This window comes from Ahaetulla prasina, chromosome 4, assembly GCF_028640845.1.
Source record: "Ahaetulla prasina isolate Xishuangbanna chromosome 4, ASM2864084v1, whole genome shotgun sequence".
NCBI classification, from domain to species: domain Eukaryota; kingdom Metazoa; phylum Chordata; class Lepidosauria; order Squamata; family Colubridae; genus Ahaetulla; species Ahaetulla prasina.
The window spans coordinates 98,610,236-98,633,518 of record NC_080542.1 but is presented as its reverse complement, the minus strand read 5'-3'; the positions used below and the strand labels follow the sequence as shown (position 1 = coordinate 98,633,518).

Here is a 23,283-nt window from a genome sequence, read left to right as displayed (position 1 = left end):
GACATTTGACAAAGTAGACCACAACGTAATTCTTGGTAAGCTAGAAAAAAGTGGGATAGATAGCATCACCACTAGATGGATTAGCAACTGGCAGACAAACTGTACTCAATAAGTATTCCTTAATAGGTCTAAGTCTACATGAAGGGAAGTTAGCAGTGGGGTGCCACAATGTTCTGTTTTAGGCCCAGTACTCTTCAATATCTTCATATCATCTTCCCTTAGATGAGGGAATAGAAGGCAAACTTACCATATTTGTAGATGATACTAAGCTGGCAGGAATAGCCAACACCCTAGAAGATAGTCTTAAGATCCAGATGGATCTTGATAGACTTGAACACTGGGCCCTATCTAACAAAATGAAATTCAATGTAGAGAAAAGTGAAGTCCTACATTTAGACAAGAAATATCAAAAGTACGCATATAGACTGGGTGAAACGAGGCTTAATAGCAGTAACTGTGAGAGAGATCTTGGAGTCTTAGTGGACAACTAGCTAAATATGAGACAGCAGTATGCAGCAGCAGCCAAAAAGGCCAATGCAATTCTAAACTGCATTAACAGGGATACAGTCAAGATCAAGGGAGGTACTACAGCATCCAGTTTGGTCACCACACTATAAAAAAGATGTTGAGACTCTAGAAAAAGTGCAGAGAAGAGGAACTAGGATGATTAGGGGACTGGAGACTAAAACATATGAAGAACGATTACAGGCAATTGGGCATGGCTAGTCTAATGAAGAGAAGGTTCAGGGGAGACATGATAGCAGTGTTCCAATATCTGAGGGGCTGCCACAGAGTGGAAGGGGTCAAGCTACTTTCTAAAGCACCTGTAGGCCAGACAAGGAATAATGGATGGAAACTGAACAAGGAGAGATTTAACCTGGAAATAAGGAGAAATTTTCTGACAGTGAGAACAATCAACCAATGGAATAGCTTGCCAACAGAAGTTGTGGGAGCTTCATCACTTGAGACGTTCAAGAAGAGATTGGACTGTCATTTGTCAGAAATGGTGTAGGGTCTCCTGCTTGGGTGGGAGGTTGGACTAGATGACCTAAAAGGTCCCTTCCAACTCTGTTAATCTGTTAAATCTGGAGGTGTGCAGACATTTTGTCCTGAGCCTTGCTCTGGGAACTAAATGCAGACCTAAAATCAACAAATCCAGTATGCACCGTAGAATCTGCTTTAGATGTGTGTTTTTCAGCCAAATGTTGAAATCTAAGGGCATGTCCATATATAAAGTATCCAGGCCTAAAGTCTACTTGCTTATCAGCCAGCTCTGAATCAGTGTAATCAACTAATTTATTATATAGCTGTCTAGCATATAGCTTGCTTATTATGCTAAACAAGTTGTTAGACCTGTAATTTTCAAGCAAATCTCATGTGCCCTTTTTTATATGGGTACAATAATAGCTAAGCTCCAGTCTTCAGGAGTCTGTGCATTGTGATCAATAATAAAGATAAAGCAGGCAGGCAAGAACAGGGGTCCATCAGCCTATACTGTTTCACAATATTTCAGGTGTAATAAAATCGTTGCCTGCGGCTTTACCAGACTTTAACTGTTTTACAAGCTTCTTTATTTCAGCATTTGTGACAGGGGCCCATTTGGGAAGCTTGATGAGATCTAAATCAAATTTGGAGGGCTTTTCTTGTAGATATAATGCTCTGAAGTGGTTTTCCCACACAGATGCATGTAAGAAGTGAGGAGTGGAAGTGATCTCTCGATTGAATGAGAAATGCAATAATAAAGTGGAATTTCTGGCTTGGGAGGTCCTAGTGAATTTTTTTAATCTTATTTTTAAAAAAGATGTTTACATTGTTTCTTCAGGAGCATATAATCCTGAAGAGAATGTTCAACTGGATTGTCTTTATATAAATTGGATCCCCTGATCAGTTGACTCTTGCCTCAAGACATTCTATGCCAGACCGAGGCTAAGAGAGAAAAACCCAGGGGTGAAATGCTCCCAGTTCGGACCGGATTGCCTGATCCAGTAGCAATGGCGGCAGATGGTTCGGAGAACCGGTAGCAAAAATTCCTGCCCAAACCCCCCATGCCCAGCTGAGCCGCACGATCATCAGAGGTTTTTTTTTTAACTTTTAAAAGCATTTTTTCTTCTGCCAAAAATTTTTTTCTTCTGCTTTTAAAAGTAAAAAAAGCCTCTGATGATCACGTGGTTCAGCTGGGATTGTCAGAGCCTTTTAATAGCATTTTAGAGGTTGTAAAAAAATGGTTTTAAAAGGCTCTGGCAATCCCAGCTGAATTGCCTGATTGTCAGAGGCTTATTTTTCTTTTAAAGGCAAAAGAAAAGAAAAGCCTCTGACGATCAGGCTATTCAGCTGGGATCATCAGAGCCTTTTAAAAGCATTTTTTACAACCTCTACAGCTGAAGAGGTTGTAGAAAAAATGCTTTTAAAAGTAAAAAAAAAAGTTGGCCACGTCACCCCACCCCACCAATCCACGCCCAGAGAATCGGTAGTAACAAATTTTACATTTCACCACTGGAAAAACCCTACCTACTTGTTCTTCTCTCTTCCTTGAGAACTGAGTAGAAAGTACTGGCTGGAATAACTGCACTAATTGGGAGAATGTGTATAAGAGTGAGTTCTCAAATCTCTCTTCGACTGTAGTGGAATGGAGATGCAGAACTGCTTCAAATTGAAGCAGGTGAGAGATTTGCTTACTATCCTGTTTCCCCCAGAGTAAGACATCCTCTGATAATTAATATCTAATAACAGGCTGTAAGGAGCCTGTTATTAGAACACAGTAGCCTGCAATTACTGCAGGTTCAAGCCCGGCCCAAGGTTGACTCAGCCTTCCATCCTTTATAAGGTAGGTAAAATGAGGACCCAGATTGTTGGGGGGGCAATAAGCTGACTTTGTAAATATACAAATAGAATGAGACTATTGCCTTATACACTGTAAACCGCCCTGAGTCTTCGGAGAAGGGCGGGATATAAATGTAAAAAAAAATAAAAAAAAATAATAAGCCCAATCGGGCTTTTTGGCACATGGCAATAAGGCCGAGCACTTATTTCAGGGTTCAAAAAAAATATAAAACAGGGTCTTATTTTTGGGGAAATATGGTAAGATTGTTAAGACCATTTGGCACAGACCATTTGGAGTTTTGAATTCAGTTCCAAAATTGGAATAACTTTTACTTCCATAAAACAAATGTTAAATGCTTTTATGATTGTCATACCTGGGAAGTGATTGCTTTCAGGCTGGTTAGCTAAGTAAATTTTTCCTTCAGACATAATCAAGTTCTATAAAACAAGAGTACAATCAATAAGGGAGGGTCTTGAACCGGCCCAATGAGAGAATTCACCATGGGTACTGATAGATTCATTCAATAAATGTAGAATTAGTTTGGTTTTAGTTTGTAGAAGCACAACCCAGTGGTGAAATTCAATTTTTTTTCCTACCGGTTCTATGAGCGTGGCTTGGTGGGCATGGCAGCTCCCATTTCCACCTGACTCTGGGACCAGCCAGAGGTCGTATTCGCTGGTTCTCCGAACTACTCAAAATTTCCGCTACCGATTCTCTGAACTACTCAAAATTTCTGCTACCGGTTCTCTAGAACCTGTCAGAACCTGTCAGAACCTGCTGGATTTTACCCTTGGCATCCCTGGCCCCTTATAACCTCCTTTAAATCTGTGGATTGTTGGGTTAATACAGGGGGCAGTATAGCTGGTTCAAAAGGGTTTTGATGGAATTGGGTGAAAAGTATGTTATCACTCAATCCTATCTATGCATTGAAGTCGCCTAAAACAATTACATAAGATGAGGTATTATTTGATATGAGAAGCACTTATCTATGCTTCAAATTTAGACCATAAACTATTACATTGGGATCTGTTTAGAGATGATGTATGATAAACAGTAATAATTTAACATTATTAAATTTTAACAGCATGGACATTGCATAATGCTTCATAGGATCTAGCTGTATAACATTTAGGTGTAGCTTAATTGAGACTGTGTCAGTGGTGCAATCTGAACCCGTTTACTACCAGTTCGCTGGCTGTGCATGTGCATTGTGTGTGCACATGCGCAGTGTGCATCATGCACCAAATGCAAGGTGCGTGTGCACGCAGTGCACGCCAAAAGGAGACATGGGGTAAGTAGAACAGCGCACATGGGTGGTGGTGGTGATCATCTGTCGTGCACGATCTTTTTTTTTCGTGGCTCACCTGGGATTGTCAAGAGTCTTTCTTTTACCTTTTAAAAGCATTTTTTACAACCTATTTGGCCGAATAGGTTGCTAAAAAATTCTTCTAAAAGTTAAAAAAAAGATTCTGACGAACAGGCAGCTCAGCTGGGATTATCAGAGCCTCTTTTTTTACCTTTTAAAAGCATTTTTTAAAAGAAGCAGCAAACGTGGAAGCGGACAACTGGGATTGGGTGGGCATGGGTGGGGGGGACCACTGATTTTTGCTACCAATTCTCCGAACTACCCGCCGCCATCGCTACCGGATCAGCCGATCCAGTCAAAACTGGGAGCATTTCACCCCTGGACTGTGCACAATTATTAGGCAAGTGAGTATTTTAACCATATTATTTTTATACATATTTTTTACCTCCAAGCTGTATAAACTTGAATGCGTAGTAGATATAAGCATATCAGGTGATGGGTATTTGTGTAATGAGGGAGGGTGTGGCCTAAGGAGATAAACACCCTATATCAAGGTATGTATAATTATTAGGCAGCTTCTTTTCCTCAGGCAAAGTGGGCCAAAAAAAAAGTTACGATATTTCTTACCACAGTTGTAAGCGAATCACTGTAGTTGTTAAGTTAGTTACACATTTGTTAAGTGAATCTGGCTCTCCCATTGACTTTGCTTGTAGAAGTTTGCAAAAGGTGATCACATGACCCCAGGTCACTGCAACCCTCATAAGTATGAGTTAATTGTCAGTCTGAATTTTGATCATATGACCATTAGGATGCTGCAATGATCATAATGTGAAAAACAGTCATAAGTTACTTTTTTCAGTGCCATTGTAACTTTGAATAGTCACTAAATAAGCTGTTGTAAGTAGAGGACTATCTGTACTTAAACCGCCACACTATCTGCCTTATTCTGCTCCAGCAACTTGTGAAAGTGAAAAGGATTTGTACCCATTTACATACAAATTATTCTCAAGCCAGGTTTCTTGAAGCAGGAATAAGAGAATTCAGCAATGTAATTTGTAAACACAAAGTCTTGGCATTTCATGAAAAGATAGTTAGGAATTTAGAAGCATACAATTGTCAGTCTGAATTCCCAGTAGTTGCAACTGCTAAAGGCAGATCCTGAGAGACAGTGGAAACACAAGTTACTTCATGGTTTTGGTTATTGAGATCGGCTGTTAAAGAAATAGTTTTATTATAAATGTCAGAGGAGTATCAGTATCAATATTGATAACAATACCTCTGGTATATACACAGTTATTTTGAGGTTCAACTTTCTTTTTCCTAGATTGTAATTGTTGTTTTTCTTTATCATGAGGGTCAATATTACACAGACTCGGGTCTGGTACAGGTGTCTCTGGATCTGCGAGCCCCACTACTGTTGGTGATGACGCAGATATGAGAACAATAGAACATGGTGTATTCAAATGTAATCAATGGTTCATGATTTGGATTTTCCTTGAGGTCTCTACTTGGCAAGGTAGCTTGCTTGATCCATTAAGTTCTTCACCAAATTGATTTCCTTTTGTTGTGAAGTTTGTCTGCTGACAATGTGATTTAGGGCTAAAGCTCCATTTTGGTTTTTTTTGTTTTTTGTTTTGTTTTGTTTTGTGGGGATACTAGAAAATGAGCTTGTCAGCTTTTCAGCAGAAGAGCAGCTAGGGGGTAGTAGAGTATTGAAAGACTCACTTGTAAGAGCCACTGACTGAAGCATTGATTTTACTGCCTCAAGCTTATATATGATGGTTTGTTGCTTTTCCTAGGGAGGTCGCCAAATAACTGTCCTAGTTCTTCCTCATCCTCCATAGAGTCGGCTGATGTCAGTATCTTTGCTTTAATTAAATCAAGGGCATTATGCCTCTTGTGCTTATCTGAGTCTGACCTTGGGGTTGGTGGAACATTCTGCTGTATAGGTATTGGCTGGCTGATTTCATCAGCTCTGGGACTTGCTACTCTCCCTTGTGTGATTGGCTGTCTTTCCCAAGTTTAGCAGAGGCTGTACACATGTAGGTGTAATTTGAAAGCCCCTTAAGAAATATCTGTTTAAAGATCATCGAAGAGAGTGTTAAATAACTAAAAGGCTGGCTTTATTCTTTCAAGACTTTGCCAAATGGAGCCAGGAGATTTCAGTAAGTTCGGCTGGAATACACTCTACGGGGAAGCATTGTGAAAGGGAGTAAAGTGCTACTTTTTTTTATTTTCCCACCTAACTTTGTTGAGAGGATTAATTGCCACCTGCAGCAAAGTCCTGTGACGTTGTAAAACTAGCTTATCCTTGGCAATTTCCATACATATGAGGACTTGTGCGTATGTGAGTATTTTGATAGAGTTTTGGAGCAGCTGGATTGGTGACTGGCTTCATGTCAGATTTAGTTGTATTATTTTCCATTATAGCTTTAAGTTTGTCTACTTTCTAATTGACATTTAATACCTGGTTAAAAATTGCAATAATTGTTTTAGCAGTTAGTAGGCACTTCTTAGCAACCGAATCTGCATCCACGTTTCAGTTTTTTTGTGGTTTTAAAGATGTCTTCTCCTCTTTCTCCTGTGGAAACTTCATCTTCAGAAGAAGAGAAATCACCCTCTTCCCAGTCATGTAGGGCATAAGATTTATTGGCAAAGAATGTGAGGGAGGGGAAGGGAAAAAAGGAGACTTATGTGCTATACCCTTGTGTTAGAATAAATCTTTCAATTTCAGTTGTCTAGAAGCTCTGCCACCTTCGAATGTTCAGAATGCTTGGAATTTTCTCTTTGTGGCATCTTAAGCTTTGTTCTTCCTTTTAGTCTTTCCCTTTGAGTTCTTTTCTGTTCCTATCGTATATGTCTTGCTGCCTCATATCATTGGCAGGTATTCAGTGCAGTTAGACTCCAGGCTCTAAAATACTGGTTAACCTTAATTCTAAAGTTCTAAAATTATTAAGCCTAAGTGTGAAAAATAGTCATAAATCACTTTTCTCAGTGTTTTTGTAAGTTAGAATGTTTACTAAACAAATGGTTGTAAGTCGAAGACTGCCTGTAATTTAAAAGGTCTTCTAAGCCCATATTGATGGTTGTTTAGATTCTTACCTCATACTGGAAGTATTTTTATATGTCTGAGGTTTTTTTGATGCTACGTCCACCTGGATCTTGATTTCAAATGTCTTAACTCTGGTTTTCTTTCTCTGTTAGTTATTAACCATCCGCCTATGGTGAGATCTGTTTCATATAGTTCAAGTCCCTCATCTTTGGAACAACCCAGTGGAGGAACCATGAGTCCTGCTTCCAAATCTGCTTCTGGCCAGGACCAAAACCTAGGTAATATAAATATCAAAGGATTGTGTTTGTTTTGTTAATTGTAAACATTATAGGTTTTTTTTCAAAATCAACTCCTGTAAAATACATACATAGTGAAGAAGAATAGAGCTGTGGATGGCTGTTCTCCATACTGCCATTTCAATAAGAGTTTATAGGAATAAAGTATTTTTCACAATTTCGATAGATAAATGTGGTACAGAGTTTGATGCAACAACTATAATTGTTTTAATGATTGTGCAGATGATCAGTCTCATATTGCCTTCAGGAAGAGTTATGACATATTTATATATGGAAACAGGCCAGCTATCAATTAAAGCTAGGGCAATAATACTATAAAAAAGTATCTTAAAATACTGTAGCTCAATACATTAGTGAATTGTGTTTACCAAAATTATGGAGTAGCTAGATAAATATTAATGCAAGCAAGTCCACAATGTGTATAATGATCTTTTATCATGTCCCAAATCAATTTAATTTGCAAGTAGAATAAAAATGCTAAGTAATGTGGCTACAAGCCATACTGAGGGTCAAGGAATGACTACTATTTTATATGAGAAATTATTTTAATCCACTGTCTGAATGCTAAACCGAATGATAATTATGATATTCTTTTGTTATTCTCTGAAGAGTTTTAGTGGATTGGGTTCCAGATTTGGTCATATTTAAAAATAGCTTCCCTAGCATGTATATTTTATACCTAGAACTGGTATAGTATTGACTTAAATAAAGTACTGTCTTGCGAGAATTAAACCTTCACATCCTTTATAATAACTCAAAGAGCCTTTTTTTTTTGTTTACATTTATATCCCGCCCTTCTCCGAAGACTCAGGGCGGCTTACAGTGTATAAGGCAATAGTCTCATTCTATTTGTATATTTTTTACAAAGTCAACTTATTGCCCCCCCCCCCAACAATATGGGTCCTCATTTTACCTACCTTATAAAGGATGGAAGGCTGAGTCAACCTTGGGCCGGGCTTGAACCTGCAGTAATTGCAGGCTACTGTGTTCTAATAACAGGCTTCGTAACAGCCTGAGCTATTCCGGCCCTCCAATAAAGCTTTGAGCTTTATAATAACTCAATAACTCAAAATGCTCCTTAAAAGAGCTTTGAGGTATATAAAAGATTCCAGGCATTCTTCATTGTGGCCCCCATTGGAACTCCCAATCCTTAGGGATTTGGGAAGTCCCCTCCCAGCCATTGGTAATTTGGAGAGTTGAACACTTATGAGATGGTAAATACAACTGAATTTCTGTTACTGTTATTGTTGAATATAATCTGTTTGCTACTGAACTTCATAGCTTATTTAACTCAACAATCAAATATTTTTCAACAATGAGTAAAGTTATTCAATATTTTTTTAGGTTCTGGTAAGATACAGCATTTGGATTTTATTTTATTGTTAAGTAATTATTTTGCTTCAACTTCATTATTTAGGAGAAAAAAGAAAAAACAATGAAGGTTTTTCTGCGGAGAATGCTAAGAAGCCACGGGTTATAGGAGATATTCCTGTTGAATTGATCAATGAAGTGATGTCAACTATTACAGATCCAACAGCAGTGCTTGGTCCAGAGGTGAGAAACATACTTTTCAGAATTAATTAATGTCAAATATAAGGATAGCACTTTCTAACTACAGTATCAATAGGTTTATTGTCATACCGAGACATTTTTTTTATTTTATTTTTAAATTTCAACAGTATTGAACTGACTTTAATTTGAAAGCAGTTTATTAATACATTAATAGAATTCAGCTTAAGTAGGTGCCTCATATTGCCTGGATTTTAATTCCTAGAATTCCTACTTAATATGACCATAGCTAAGAATTCTGGGATTATTAAAAGTAGTAAAATGTATCCAAACACATCTAGCTGCTAGTATTTATACATATACAACATGTAAGTATTGTACTGTATGTATACACTAGAAAATGACAAGTTTAAAAATAAATTTTAACTTAAAGGATATTTTTAATGGCATAGCTGGCACATAATTTCATTCAACCATCTTGTCTTTTTGGACGTGACTCAATTTTATGATTTTCATTTCAAAATGTGCTCATATTTAGAAGGGGAAATGTTCATATGGATTATACTATATATCCAGACATATGAAAAAAACCTAATCAAGATCTCATCTAAAGCAAATTTATAATGTTTCATGAACTTAGAGAAATTTACTAGATTTACTTAATTGATAGTCTAAATGATGCTGAACAGCTTGCAATTAAAAACTCAGCATATTAGAAGATCAAAATAAATCAAATCAAATCAAATCAAACAAGTCATATAAAAAAACAAAACAAAAAGAGGATTCAAAGCTTGTCTCCAAAGTTTATCCTGTAAGATGGCTTGTCATCTGTATTTTCATTAGATTACTTTGAGGATATGTGAATATTAAATTCTCATTTATTTGTTTTAGATCCTTTTCCTCTGTTTTCCCCCTTTTCTTGTCTATCTCCACTAAGCATTTGTCAAGAACTTGAGAGAAAATGATTGCTTGGCTTCTGTTTGTTTTCCACACTCCTATGTACCCATTACTAGATCTTTGTGTCTCAGGGATTGTCAAGAGCTAGTAGAGTTGTAAGAAAAGATGAAGGGACAGAATTTGTGCATTGGGCAACTTTTATATGTAGCTAGTCAGCCAAGTTGTCAAAGAAGGCATACTTTGCATAGTTCTCACCATCTTTAGAACATTTCCTTCTGCATGTTGTAATCATTAACATTATACAGATAGTCCTTGACTTATGATCATAATTGGGATCAGAAATCTAGTTGTAAGTCATTGCAGTTATAAATCAAGGCAACCAGGTGACTGTGCCTATTTTTGACATTTTTCAAAGCAGTCATTAAATGAATCATGCAAATGTTAAGCAAACAAGATATTTTTTGCTGAAAACCAGCAAAAAAATATCTTACAGATTGCCATCAGGTGACCTCAGGATGGTGCAACTAGCCATAAAATTGAGCTGGTTGCCATGTTCCCAAAATATGCCAGACCATTGGGAGGAACATTTTATGATGATCAGAAATGCTTTACAGGCCACAAATCACTTTTTTCAAGGCCATCATAACTTCACAGTCATAAGAAGACCGATCACAACTCGAAGACTATCACTATGGTTGATACTAAATAATTCAGTGGTGTTTTTTGAAATGCAAAACAAACAACTGCTTGCTGGCTATTTAATATTATCTAAATTTATTTATTTATTTATTTATTATTATTTAGATTTTTATACCGCCCTTCTCCCAAAGGACTCAGGGTGGTGTACAGCCAGATTAAAACAATACAATATACAATTTTAAAACAACAAATTAAAATAACATATTCTATAATGGCCGAGAAATTTAAAACTGTCAAATTTGACCCAATAAAACAGAATACCCCAATTTAAAATTATTAAAATTCAAAAAATTCAAAATTTAAAAAATTAGGAATTAAGCCAGTCCCGCTTGAATAAACAAGTACGTTTTCAATTCATGGCGAAAGGTCCGAAGGTCAGGTAGTTGACGCAAACCAGGGGGAAGTTCGTTCCAGAGGGTAGGTGCTCCTACAGAGAAGGCCCTTGTAGATGTTTGTAATGTAGATGTTTGTAATGTAGATGTTTGTAAATGTAGATGTTTGTAATGGAGAAGATATATTAAAGCAGCAACCTCCAACCTTTTGGGTGCCAGGGACCACTTCCATGGGGGGCAGTTTTTCCATGGACTGGGGGTTGTATGGTTTCATGCGCTGCCTGGATCCTGTGCATGCATGGATGGTGCTTTGCTCACTTAGTGGCCCAGTATTAAAGGACACAAGTAATGTTGAATGATAGTTTGTTTTACCTTGCAAATAGGAATTATGTGAATAATTTATTAAATATTTAGCCTGAATTGCTGGATATTTTTCAGATACATTATTTACTCAGTTAGAGATGCAGCCTTGAAGAGAAGTATGTGTCATCAAAACAGATGGAAAAGATTTCCAAATCTATTTACTGAGATATGTATTAACTACATATGAAAAGGGAAAAAAGGATTCCTAAAATAAATATTGAATCTTTTTCATTGTTTTTTTTTTCTTAAAGCAGACTAATTTTCTGTCCGCACACTCAGCCCGGGATGAAGCTGCAAGATTGGAAGAGCGTAGGGGAGTGATTGAATTTCATGTGGTTGGAAATTCCTTAAATCAAAAACCAAATAAAAAAATTATGATGTGGCTGGTTGGCTTACAAAATGTATTCTCACATCAGCTACCCAGAATGCCAAAAGAGTATATTACTCGTCTAGTCTTTGATCCGTGAGTATCATCTCTATTTTTTTTTCTCAAAGGGAAAGGTAGAATAAGAAAGGGGATAATATTTATTTAATGGGTTCGTTGTTTTTAAAAGCTGAAAATAAGCTTTTAAATCTTTGGACTGTTGATTTGGGACTTGGAACAACAGTAACAACAAGGAAGATGACAAGTTAGGGATCTAGATAGCTAGGTGTCCATTTGACAAAGTGTAGTGGTTGTAATTTTTTTTTATAGAATTCTCAAACTTTGGACAGGTGATTTATCATTGAAACAGGAAAAACAATTTGGGCAATTCTTGCTCCCCTCCAAAATGTTCTCTGTAAATTTGGGCAGGAATTGCAGGTACAATTAACTTCTATCACATTGACCTGTAATATTAATATTAATGTTTGGCTCCTCAAAATTTTCAGTCAATAAGATGTCTCTAGTACTGGTTTTTTAAAACCTCTTTTTATCTGCTTAGCAACCATCCTTAAAGCCCTTCAAGACACAAGACTTTGCTATTTGTAAGATTGCCTGCTTCCAATTAATTCTGTTTGCCCCATGACATCTAGTAGAAGGATGAGCATGCTTCAAGTCCCTTTCACACACAAAAAAACCCACCTATTTGTGACCTAGGAAGTGTGCCTTCTCTGTGATACGTCTGGGTATGTTTGTTTCATGTTCCAAAAGATTTGAAACATTATCAAGATAATTGTTTTTTGCAGTTTGAAATTTATTCAGTAAAAAAAAAAAATGGGTTGAAAAGATTGTCAGAAAAGGAGAGCTGCCAGAAACTAAGATAATCTTCATTTATTCATTTTTTTTGGCAAACTTCCAGAAAAACTACTAGCTTTTTCACTCAATCACATACTAATTCAAACCTTGCTAGTAGTATTTTAGAAGTTTAAATGGATCCTGCTAGTAACATGAACGAGAGTGTGACTGACCTGGACCAGAGTGTGACTGACTTGGACCAAGTTCAAAATTGGCTCTCTGTCTTTGTGAAACAAGTAGCCTAATTGATTTAAGAGGAGACAGAAATGCCTACAATTCTGGTAAAGGCTTGAATGATGTTGATAAACTACAGGCTGAAAATCCAATTCTTCCCAGTCAGACTTGCTCTTTTAGTTTTAATAGACAATTTTCCTTTTCTGTGGAAACAGGACACAGAATAGAAGTTGGCATTATTCAATGGAGCTGTTTCCATCTTGAAGAAATGAGTAGTTATTCCAGTATAATAAGATGGGATAGTAGATAATAATTTGAAAGGGAACCTAGAAAATGCAATTAGAATATTTTATATTGACTTAGTATCAGTTTTCAGGACACCTTCTTTTGAAAATAAAATATAATCTAGTATCAAAATCTACACAAAAATATCTATTTATAATCACTATGGCTATGAAGGCACCAGTGGTGGGCATCATTAATGGGTATATGGTTTATATGTCAAAATGTATAACTACAGGAAACACAAGACCCTTGCATTAATAAAGGATGGTCGTGTGATTGGTGGTATCTGTTTCCGGATGTTCCTATCTCAAGGATTTACGGAAATAGTTTTCTGTGCTGTGACTTCTAATGAACAAGTCAAGGTAAAAATAATATTAATTGCATTATCAAACAAGTGTATTGTACAATGCACAGGTTTAATTGGATTTTATGTGACTCCATAGTCCTGAACCTGATCAAATGGCAAAAATTATTCTTCTGCCCAAATTGCAGTTTTTCTTTTTAAAAAGGAACTAGAACACTGAATAAAACACATGGCAAAGTAACATTCTCTTGTGACTTAATTCTATTTACACTACTTAGAGGAAATTTACTTCTGTGTCTGTCAATAATAAATGTAATATCTATGTAAGTCTTCCATCTTATTTCCAGTTTTGTCCCAGTGCAAATAATAAGGAGTCATATAAGATAAAAGGGGATGGTAGGAAATTATGTGCACAATTGGAATAATTTTTATCTTTGCTGAGTGTGGTTGAAGTATACTGAAAGTCACAACGTATTGTAAGGGGTGTGGGTATTACTATAATAATGTTAATTATAATATTGAGAAATCTGTTTCCCAACTTTTAGATTTTGACTATAATAATTGAATTACTCTTTTTTTTACTAAATTTTATTAAACAATTAGTTCTATTAGGAATGTATGTGATGTTTACTAATCATTCAAAAAGTTTTGTGCATTCAAAGGTCGGAATAAGTAATCATTACATAACAGATCTTGAATGAACTGTAATGATGATCTACACTTGCTCATTGCAGGAAACTATTATATCCTGAAATTATATGTCTGCTTTTGTGGTATGCTGGTTGCTTAATTAGTAACCTAACCGAACAGAATGATCAAGGAAATTTAACCTCAACAGTATGCTAAGCCTAATGTCTTAGCAGTCTAAGTAAATAGAAAGCAAAATGTCCAAAAACAAAACAAAACAAAGAAGCTTTGGTCTAAAGCAAGTGAACTAATAATGAAATTTACATTCAAAAGTAATAATGCAGTCTGATTGTGGGAATGTCCCGCAAACTTTACATCACATTATGAAAGAATACCCCTTCAGAAGGTTCCTTGGTCCCTGCATTATCTCGAGCGCACTGTTGTCCAATGGCTAAACGATCTAGACAACTTGCGGCCATAGGCTTAAGTACTCTAGTAATTGCTCATACATAATTTAATTTTATTCATCATTTTATTCATCATTCATATTGGGCATTTTTAAAATAATTCACTATGTTGGTGTTTTATATTTTGATATACATTTTATATGCCTTTTAAAAAAATTATGCACTAATGCTGTATTCTGTTATGCCTTATGAAATAAATAAATAAAGCAATGATGCCGGGAAAAAGAAAACATGAGGGGAAATTATAACATCAACCCTAAGAGTAGGTGGTATCAAGTGCCTCATTAAAGGAAGAAAAAAGCATGAAAACCAAAACAAAAAAATAAACACAGAGTCGATAAAATCCTTCCTACAAGTTGCAAAATAAGCTCAGACAAAGATGCAGCATAGCCTGCAATATTGCCTTATTCATTCTATTTATTTATTTTTTATTTATTTATTTATTTTATTTATTTTATTTGTCACAACATTATATTTAAGCATAAGCATGGAATAACTAACTATATGATATATAAACATATATATAACCATAAGTATGTAATAACTATATGAAATTGTATACAATCAAAGGGAACATTAGGACAGGAATGGTAGGCACATTGGTGCTCTTATGCACGCCCCTTACAGACCTCTTAGGAATGGGGTGAGGTCAATAGTAGATAGTTTTTGGTTAAAGCTTTGGGGATTTTGGGAAGAGACAACGGAGTCAGGTAGTGCATTCCAGGCATTAACAACTCTGTTTCTGAAGTCATATTTTCTGCAATCAAGATTGAAGCGGTTCACATTAAGCTTAAATCTATTGTGTACTCGTGTATTGTTGTGATTGAAGCTGAAGTAGTCTTCAACAGGAAGGACGTTGTAACAGATGATTCTATGAGTTAAGCTCAGGTCATGTCGAAGGCGGCGTAGTTCTAAATTTTCTAAACCCAGGATTTCAAGTCTGGTGGCATAAGGTATTTTGTTGTATCTCAGGAAAGATAGGCTAGTTATAACTTCCTACTCTGGTTAGATTTGGCTACAAAGTATTATTTTGAAAATAGTTTTTGGAAGCAGGATTTAACATGGCTCATGCAATTGGAAAAGAAAATTTGATAACCATTACTTCTGCCAGGAGACGAAAAATTCTGTTCTTACATATACTTCTTAGGGGTCCACAATATTTCTGTCTTTAAATTGCTTTATTGTTGCAAACTGCAAGCAGCCAAGTTTTCATACATTGTAATCCTCAATTGATAAACTCTTATCATAATTTCTTTGCAGGGTTATGGAACACACTTAATGAATCATCTTAAAGAATATCACATTAAGCATAATATTCTCAATTTCCTTACATATGCTGATGAATATGCAATTGGCTACTTCAAGAAACAAGTAAGTAGAACTTTGGGAGTAATTTTCAACCTGTATCAAAATAAAATTTGAATAACTATTACACGCACACAGAAGACTTTTCAGAGTTATCTTATTATCTGAAGGAAAATATTACTATTCATTGATTTTAAAGTTTACTGTTAATATATAATTGACCTAAAACAAAATGTTCTGGCAACTTAAGCTAATCAATTGTATCACAGTATAATTTTTCATTATCATATTAAATACTAATCTTTAACATGCAATTTTTTTGTTACAAATGATTAATAGGACACTAAAAAAGCTAAAGTAGTTTGTTTCTGTTTTTAGAATTCTATAATTCTCACTATTTCTTTGTAATAATAGTTCATTCCAGGGTTGTATTTTCTATTGCTGTTATGTGACTCCTCTGTGTAATATATTTTTCTCCCACTTGCTGTTTTTGAGAGCTTCTGACAGTTGCTAGAGGAGCTGTAATTATCTCTGGATAGTAACCACTGATGAATTACATGATGACCTTGAAAAGATAAATTGTATATCCTGTTTCTCCCATGTATAATGTGGTATTTTCATAAATTTAAATTAAGGGTGGTAGTAACTGATCTGTCAGGTTGCTGAATTGCAGCCTCCAAGTACATGAAGAAAAATATCACTACTGTAAAATATCACAATGTCTTTAGTAAGCTAGTAAAAATACATTGGTTGTTTTTTACCTTAGGGCTTTTCAAAAGATATTAAAGTACCAAAAGCAAAATATGTAGGCTTTATCAAGGACTATGAAGGAGCAACTTTAATGGGATGTGAATTGAATCCAAGAATCCCATACACTGAATTCTCAGTCATCATTAAGAAACAAAAAGAGGTAAAAAGTGATTTTCCCAAAAAATATATACTAATCAAGTGTTGTTTTTAATCACTTCATTAGCAAAGCTACTCAGGAGTTAGGATAATTGTATTAACATTTAGGGATTTTTTTATTCCAATGATACAGTACAAAATGATACAATTTTTTCATGGGAAATGTCTGAAGGAAATGCTTTGGCTTGAAACAAAAGTAGAATTACTCTATTTTCCTCTTGTCTGTTTTCTCAGTATCGGTTGAAAAGCAGAACATTTAACGATAACTTGACAATAGATTTTTTTATACTACAGGTGGATATCATTATAGATAGTCCTCATTTAGCCACTACATACAATAGCAATCATTACAATGCTGATGAAAAAGTAACTTTGCAACCAGTGCCCATATTTATGACCTTCATAGTGTATGTTTTTTCCCTCACATCAGGCATTTGCCATTATCATTAGTTGTATGTATTGCCTTTTGCCTGTCATTTTATTCCCCTCCCCTCCTTATGTGAGCAGAGATTGCCTAAAAATCTATCTCTTCCTCAGCTGCTTTTGTTCCCAATGCAACGCATCCCTAAAAAATGCTAACCGTAAATTCAATTCTTAATTAGTTGATTAGAACTCTTTGGCTAGCTCTTGCTTCTGCCCGACACTGACGATCCCTAATTAATTTTAAGGCTTCTTTGAATCCTAAGCAACATGTTACTCATAGCCATGAGTGCATTAGACAAATGACCCAGCACATTCCTTTCTATGTGTATTCCCTATTGCGTACCTCTTATAATTGTTTTTTCTGGAAGGAATATAAATACAAAGATCAATTCTTTTCTTGCTAATTATCACAACACCAAAAGACCAGAAATGGGGGGAAAGCTGTAAGATTTACCTTTTTTCCCAGCTTCCTTGTGAGTCATATTCTGGAATCCTTCCCTGCCATTTGGGCTCACCCAGCTGTTTGTGGTTGTAGCTTTCTGATGCATGCTGTAAAGATACAACCACAAACAGCCTGTGGCCCCAAATTTATCGAACACCACCAAGAATCACTTCAGGAGAAATGGTCAGCCATTGGTTGGATAAATTTGACCAACAATAAAAGTAAATAAAAGGAAAGCTGAAATAAAATTATAAACATAGTCATGCTCAAATTATTTTTTTACTTAGTGATTACTTTGCTTAACAACTGAGTTTCCAGCCCCAACTGCAGTTGCTGAATGATGACTGTATAAAAATGGAGTGTCCTTTTCTGTCAAGGAGAAAGAGTAGATCACCAACCTTGGATGTGGGAGATCAGTTGTGTCTTCCTATCTGATTTTGACCAGCTGTTTTTGAACTGAGGAAATAATCTTGAAAGTCCAAAATGTCAGTGCCATAAACAGATGATGGGACCGGAGAAGACTTTTATCTGAGAAATCCAAAGCTGTCAAGTTCTGGAAGCCTGACAACTCAGGGAACAAGAACAAATCTGGTTTCTTCAGTTATTTGTTGCTAGTAGTGTAATAATCTAACTGAATCTTGAAAAATGCCATAGCCAATTTATACTAGCAGAATTAAGTGGGGTTTCTTCCCCCCCCCTTTATAGATTCCTAGATCTTTTCTATAAAAGCCCTGCTTTCGATATTGGTCTTGGTTTCAGATTCATATTCTGCACTATGAATAGAATCTGTTACACATTCCATCAAGCAGCTTTCTTCCTCCTTCACTTTTTCCTTCTGCCATAGAATATACCCTCCTTCCCAAAGAAGGAGCAAGCATCTTCTCTAGATCAATGGAACAATCTGAAATAGATGAATCCAGAGAAACAGTAATGTGCCCCTACTTTCCATAGTAAAGCATGCATGGTGCATGCATCGTGGGGAATATTGAGGAGAATATTGAGCCCTTCTCCTCCTGGTGATCAAAAATTGATCATGAGGCAGTTCAGAGAGAAGAAGGTTGTCTGGTAATTGAATACAGAGCTGGCAATGTGGGCATGTGTATTCCTGCATGAGGAATGCAGAAAGCTATTATATGTAAATTCTGGAAATGGCAATGTCAGATCAGTTATCCTGTTGACAAGATATATCTCCACACAAACACAGCATTAGTTTTTCCTGTCTACCTATTCATCTCCAAGTGAGTGACACTAACAAATAAATATAAATATGCAGTGCAATACCTATTGCTGGAGAAGGAGAGACGCATACAAATAGCTCCGTGAAAGTTGGTCCTTCATCAATAGGAAAAAAAGAAAAGATTATATGTAGGGGATTCTTTGGAAAATGTTGATCTGAGTTCTGACAAATGAACATTTTTGTTGTAAAATAATCCAACAGATCCACTCCAATTGTTACGAGATGTATAAAAGACTGGAAACGTAGAGATCACATGACGGCCACCATTGCATCCCTTACTCTGTGGAGTGTTCCTCTCTGGTGCAGTGGGGGCCCTCTACGTTCCCAGAGTCTTTTATACATCCCATAACAATTATCTCCTAACTGGCAGAAATGTATAAAAGACTAATTCAGTGAACTACAGGTAATCTTTAATTTATTTCCACAGTTGAGCCCAAAACTGCTAACGGCTGAGATAGTTGTTAAGTGAGTTTTGTCCCATTTTACAAACTTTCTTGCCATAGTTGTTAAGTGAATCACTGCAATTGTTAAGTTAGTAGCATGGTTAAATGAATCTGGCTTCCCCATATACTTGTCAGAAGTGTCACAAAAGGTGATCACATAACATTGCAGTCATCATAAATATGAACCAGCTGCCAAGCATCCAAATTTTGATCACTTTAACTATGGGGATACTGCAATGGTTGTAAGTGTGAAAAAGGTCACAAGTCACTTTTTTTCAGTGGCATTGTAACTTTGAACAATCACAAAACAAAGAGTTGTAAGTTGAGGACTACCTTTATGTTTTGCCAAGTGTCAGGACAGTGACCGGATCACCAAGCAATTGATTCTTTTGGATGCAGAGACAATGAACATTTCAATAAATAAAGGAATTTTAAGCATTATTATTAGCTCAAGCAAACAATTTTAAAAGCATTTCAGCTTTTTTGCATTTATTGAGACATATTATTATTTATTGAGGCATACCCCATAAATGTTAGATGTCATTTTGATTCCAATTATCTGTAAAACCTATTGCAACCCAAAATGCATAACAGGTTCAAAAATATCTTGATTTAGGAGATAGAAAATGATTAAAAGCAGTCACAGATTTATTGTTAGCACTTTACTGTTTACCATCTTTTTTTTTCTGTGGGCATAAATTCATCCTATTTCTTTAAGGTATTATTTTCTGACCCATCCATCTTTCATATTGGGCAAATCATAACTTTTCCTAAGATTGCAATAAATACATTGCTATTGGACATTCTCCTCTATATTTGTGTCTATTATGCTGCTTAATACTTGGATTCCCCTTATAACTAAATTAGACCTGGGTCAATCTGAACATAGTGCAGCTATACCACAGTTCTATAGATACAGCGAATTACCCAATTTCTTTTTGGGTGGCTCCTAATAGACATTTGTACATTAAAGCCAAAATGGAGGCTTCAGGGGGCATTCAAATTATTTCAAAGGGGAGGGTAAAGATAGTTTCTCAGTTGCTTCTTCCAACTATTTAATGTTTTCTAAGTGGACTCATTATTAACCTCTTTCAAAAACCCACTTCCCAAATTACCATTTGTTCAATGCTTAATGTTGATAAAATTAGCATACATTTCTAATTCATCAAAATAGAGATTTGTGCTCACCTTTCCTCCCTTTTCTTGTTTTAGAGTCATTTCACTTCTATATTCAGGGGCTGCTTCAACTGTGACTGGATATATTCTCTCCCCATGTTGTAGTGCAGAGTAAACTGCAATAGAGAGCACCAAATTTAGCATTATTGAACAGATTATTGAACTAAAAGTTTTATCTCACTGAAAGGATGGTGGGAAGTAAAACTTCTGCCCTTTCTGGTCACAGGACTCCATTTTTGGTTTTGTTTTAAAAATAGAATCTGGTCTTTGGGTTTATTAAGATTAGCTGCCCACCTCAGATATGTAAGTATGTTTGCAGGTCCCTTGAATTCTTCTGCACTAAAGATAAATAATCAGCAATTAACATAATCACAATAATGCCTGAAAAAATATGGCTGATTTCAGGTAACCTAAAACGGGTGAAATGCCCCCTGTTCAGACCAGTTCGCCTGATCCGGTAGCAATGGTGGCGGGTGGTTCGGAGAACCGGTAGCAAAAATCCCTCCCCCCCCCGCCCCAGCTGAGCCGCGTGATCATCAGAGGGTTTTTTTTCTTTTAAAAGCATTTTTCTTCGGCCAAAAAATGCTTTTAAAAGTAAAAAAAAAAGCCGCTGATGATCATGCGGCTTAACTGGGATCGTCAGAACCCTTTAAAAGCATTTTTTCTCAACCTCTTCAGCCAAAGAAGTTGTAAAAAAAAAAGCTTTTAAAAGCTCCTCTGGCGATCCCAGCTGCACTGCCTGATTGCTAGAACCTTTTAAAAGTTTCTGGCGATCAGGCATATCAGCTGGGATGGTCAGAACCCTTTAAAAACTTTTTTTTCTCTGGCAATCCCTGCTGAGTTGCCTGATCATCACAGGCTTTTAAAAGCATTTTTTTGCAATTTCTTTGGCCGAAGAGGTTGTAGAAAAAATGCCTTTAAAAGGTAAAAAAAAAAGTTGGCCATGCCCACCCAGTCACATTACCCCCCACCAAGCCACGCCCACAGAACCGATAGTAACAAATTTTACATTTCACCCCTGCCTTAAGACAAAACCTGAACATTACTTCATTGCATTTTCTGTTTATCTAAGACTGCAAAGAAATTTATTAGTATTTAGTTCCCATATAACTTCCCAAAATCAAAATTTCCAAAGCTTCAAAGAAGAAAAGCAATGCATGTTCTGTTTTAAACTATTTCTACAGCCAAAAGTTGCTTTTCTAAATATATATATAGACCATGTCAGTCCATCGAGGCTCCATCAAGCATTGTTCTAAACGTATTTTTTTCTCTTTTATTCATCATGTTGAGGGACAAATATGGAAAATTTAAAAGCTAAAACACAGGAAAATTCCATTCCTTCTTTCTATCTGAATTACTTACAATCATTGTTATATTGTCAGCAATGATAATTTTCTTCTTTCTTCCCTACAAAACTTTTTTGGCTTCCGTCCTCATCATTTGGGACCTTTTTCCATTTAGTCCCATCAGTATTATTACTTTTCTGATTCCTTCTTATTGCTGCCATAAGCAAAGGCACTTGCAATTTAGACTTCTCACCTCAGATTCAACCTGTCCTCCCTTTTCTCTTTTCCAAGGGCCTGCATTAGAGCCATTGCTAGATGCTTCTTGTAAGACAAGGGAGTAAAATTGTGGGTAAAAACTGGAATGCAAAATATTTTTGTGGGCAGTGCAACAGATAGCAATAAGCAAATCTGTTTTTGGAGACTATTGGGTCTCTTCAAGAGGAGCAATCACTTTTCTTAACAGAAACAGTTCTAGGAAATTCAAATATTATTCTAATAAAGAACAGAATGTCTAGGAAATTTACTATAATTATTTTTACACTGGAGTAAGAAGCAATTCTCTCCCTACCCTTCGAAGTTTAACAAATTAAAATAATTTGATCGTGACTCCTTTTATGCTCTTTCCAGGGAACTAAAAAAATCCCACAGCTATCAGTATAAGCTTCGGATCCCTGAAATCTTACATGCTTTCAATGCACATGGGTGCACTGAGTCCCTATGTCCACATTATTTTTTGCATGTTTCTGTTTTCCAATAAATGCCTAATTCAGTACACAACCTCTGATCCCCTGGGATAGTAACCTGCTTTTAATTGTCTCCCCAGATGGACTGTGGCTACCCCTTCCACAATTTTTGCATGGCTGCATGCTTTTGATTTGATGTGGTTATAGCTAACAAGTTCTGCCACGTTTATAATCATGTGTTTTCAGTTAAGATACATGCCAGAAGTAGAAGCAACATTATCTGCTTCTACTTTCGTTTGACAACCCTGGGCTGGGAATTGTCCTTTAATCTTTCTTTTGTTTTTAAATCAATCTTGACTCTTAGCATTGGTGGCAACTTTTTGGGAAGTGGTTTACCAATGCCTTCTTCCTAGAGATGGAAGACTATGAGTGGCCCTAAGTTCCCAATTGGATTCCATGAAAAGAAGCAAGCCAGAACTCTGTTTCTATTCTGGTGCCTTCAATCACCATACGAAATGACTCTTTATAAAATATTGTTAGCCTTTCCTTTCCATGGCTTTAAAAGAAAGGAAGAATAAAGTATATAAATTTGACAACAACCCAACATTCTGTTTACGGTGGCCAAATGTATACACTGAATTATACCTTAAACTTTATAAAGCAAAAACATATCAGATTTCATTCTCTTTTTCTTAAGTGCCTTCAAATGCATTACTAAAGACAAAAAGTATAAATAATCAATATTTATACATTGTATAAAAGTTACAGGCACTGGTGACAGTAATGAGGCATGCTTAATTAATTGACAGTAATCTGCTATCATTCTTTTTGTCCTGTTGGCCTTTTCAGAGGCCATGCAACAAAATTAAAAGGAGATACATCTGGCCTTAAAATTACAACTTTCAAAAGCCCCCCTCATATGATTCCAGATATCTCTTTATTGCCCACCTCCCTTCAGCCAATATTGTTTAACTGTATTGTGGGGATATTTTCAAAGGTGTTGTAGCCTGTCGGCCACTGGCCCCTCCAGCAGC

General features: G+C 36.1%; 1 protein-coding gene across 3 annotated transcripts in view; it reads left to right on the top strand.

Annotated features, from left to right (window-relative positions):
* Positions 1 to 23,283, top strand: part of KAT2B (lysine acetyltransferase 2B) — an 86,995-nt gene that overhangs the window by 55,108 nt on the left and 8,604 nt on the right. For 2 of the 3 annotated variants that reach the window (XM_058183772.1, XM_058183774.1), the window contains exons 8-13: positions 7,332 to 7,457; positions 8,893 to 9,029; positions 11,527 to 11,738; positions 13,186 to 13,312; positions 15,609 to 15,719; positions 16,420 to 16,563. In XM_058183772.1, the coding sequence (XP_058039755.1) occupies positions 7,332 to 7,457; positions 8,893 to 9,029; positions 11,527 to 11,738; positions 13,186 to 13,312; positions 15,609 to 15,719; positions 16,420 to 16,563 (857 nt within the window). The remainder of the gene's footprint in view (positions 1 to 7,331; positions 7,458 to 8,892; positions 9,030 to 11,526; positions 11,739 to 13,185; positions 13,313 to 15,608; positions 15,720 to 16,419; positions 16,564 to 23,283) is intronic. The other variant, XM_058183773.1, reaches the window with a different exon arrangement.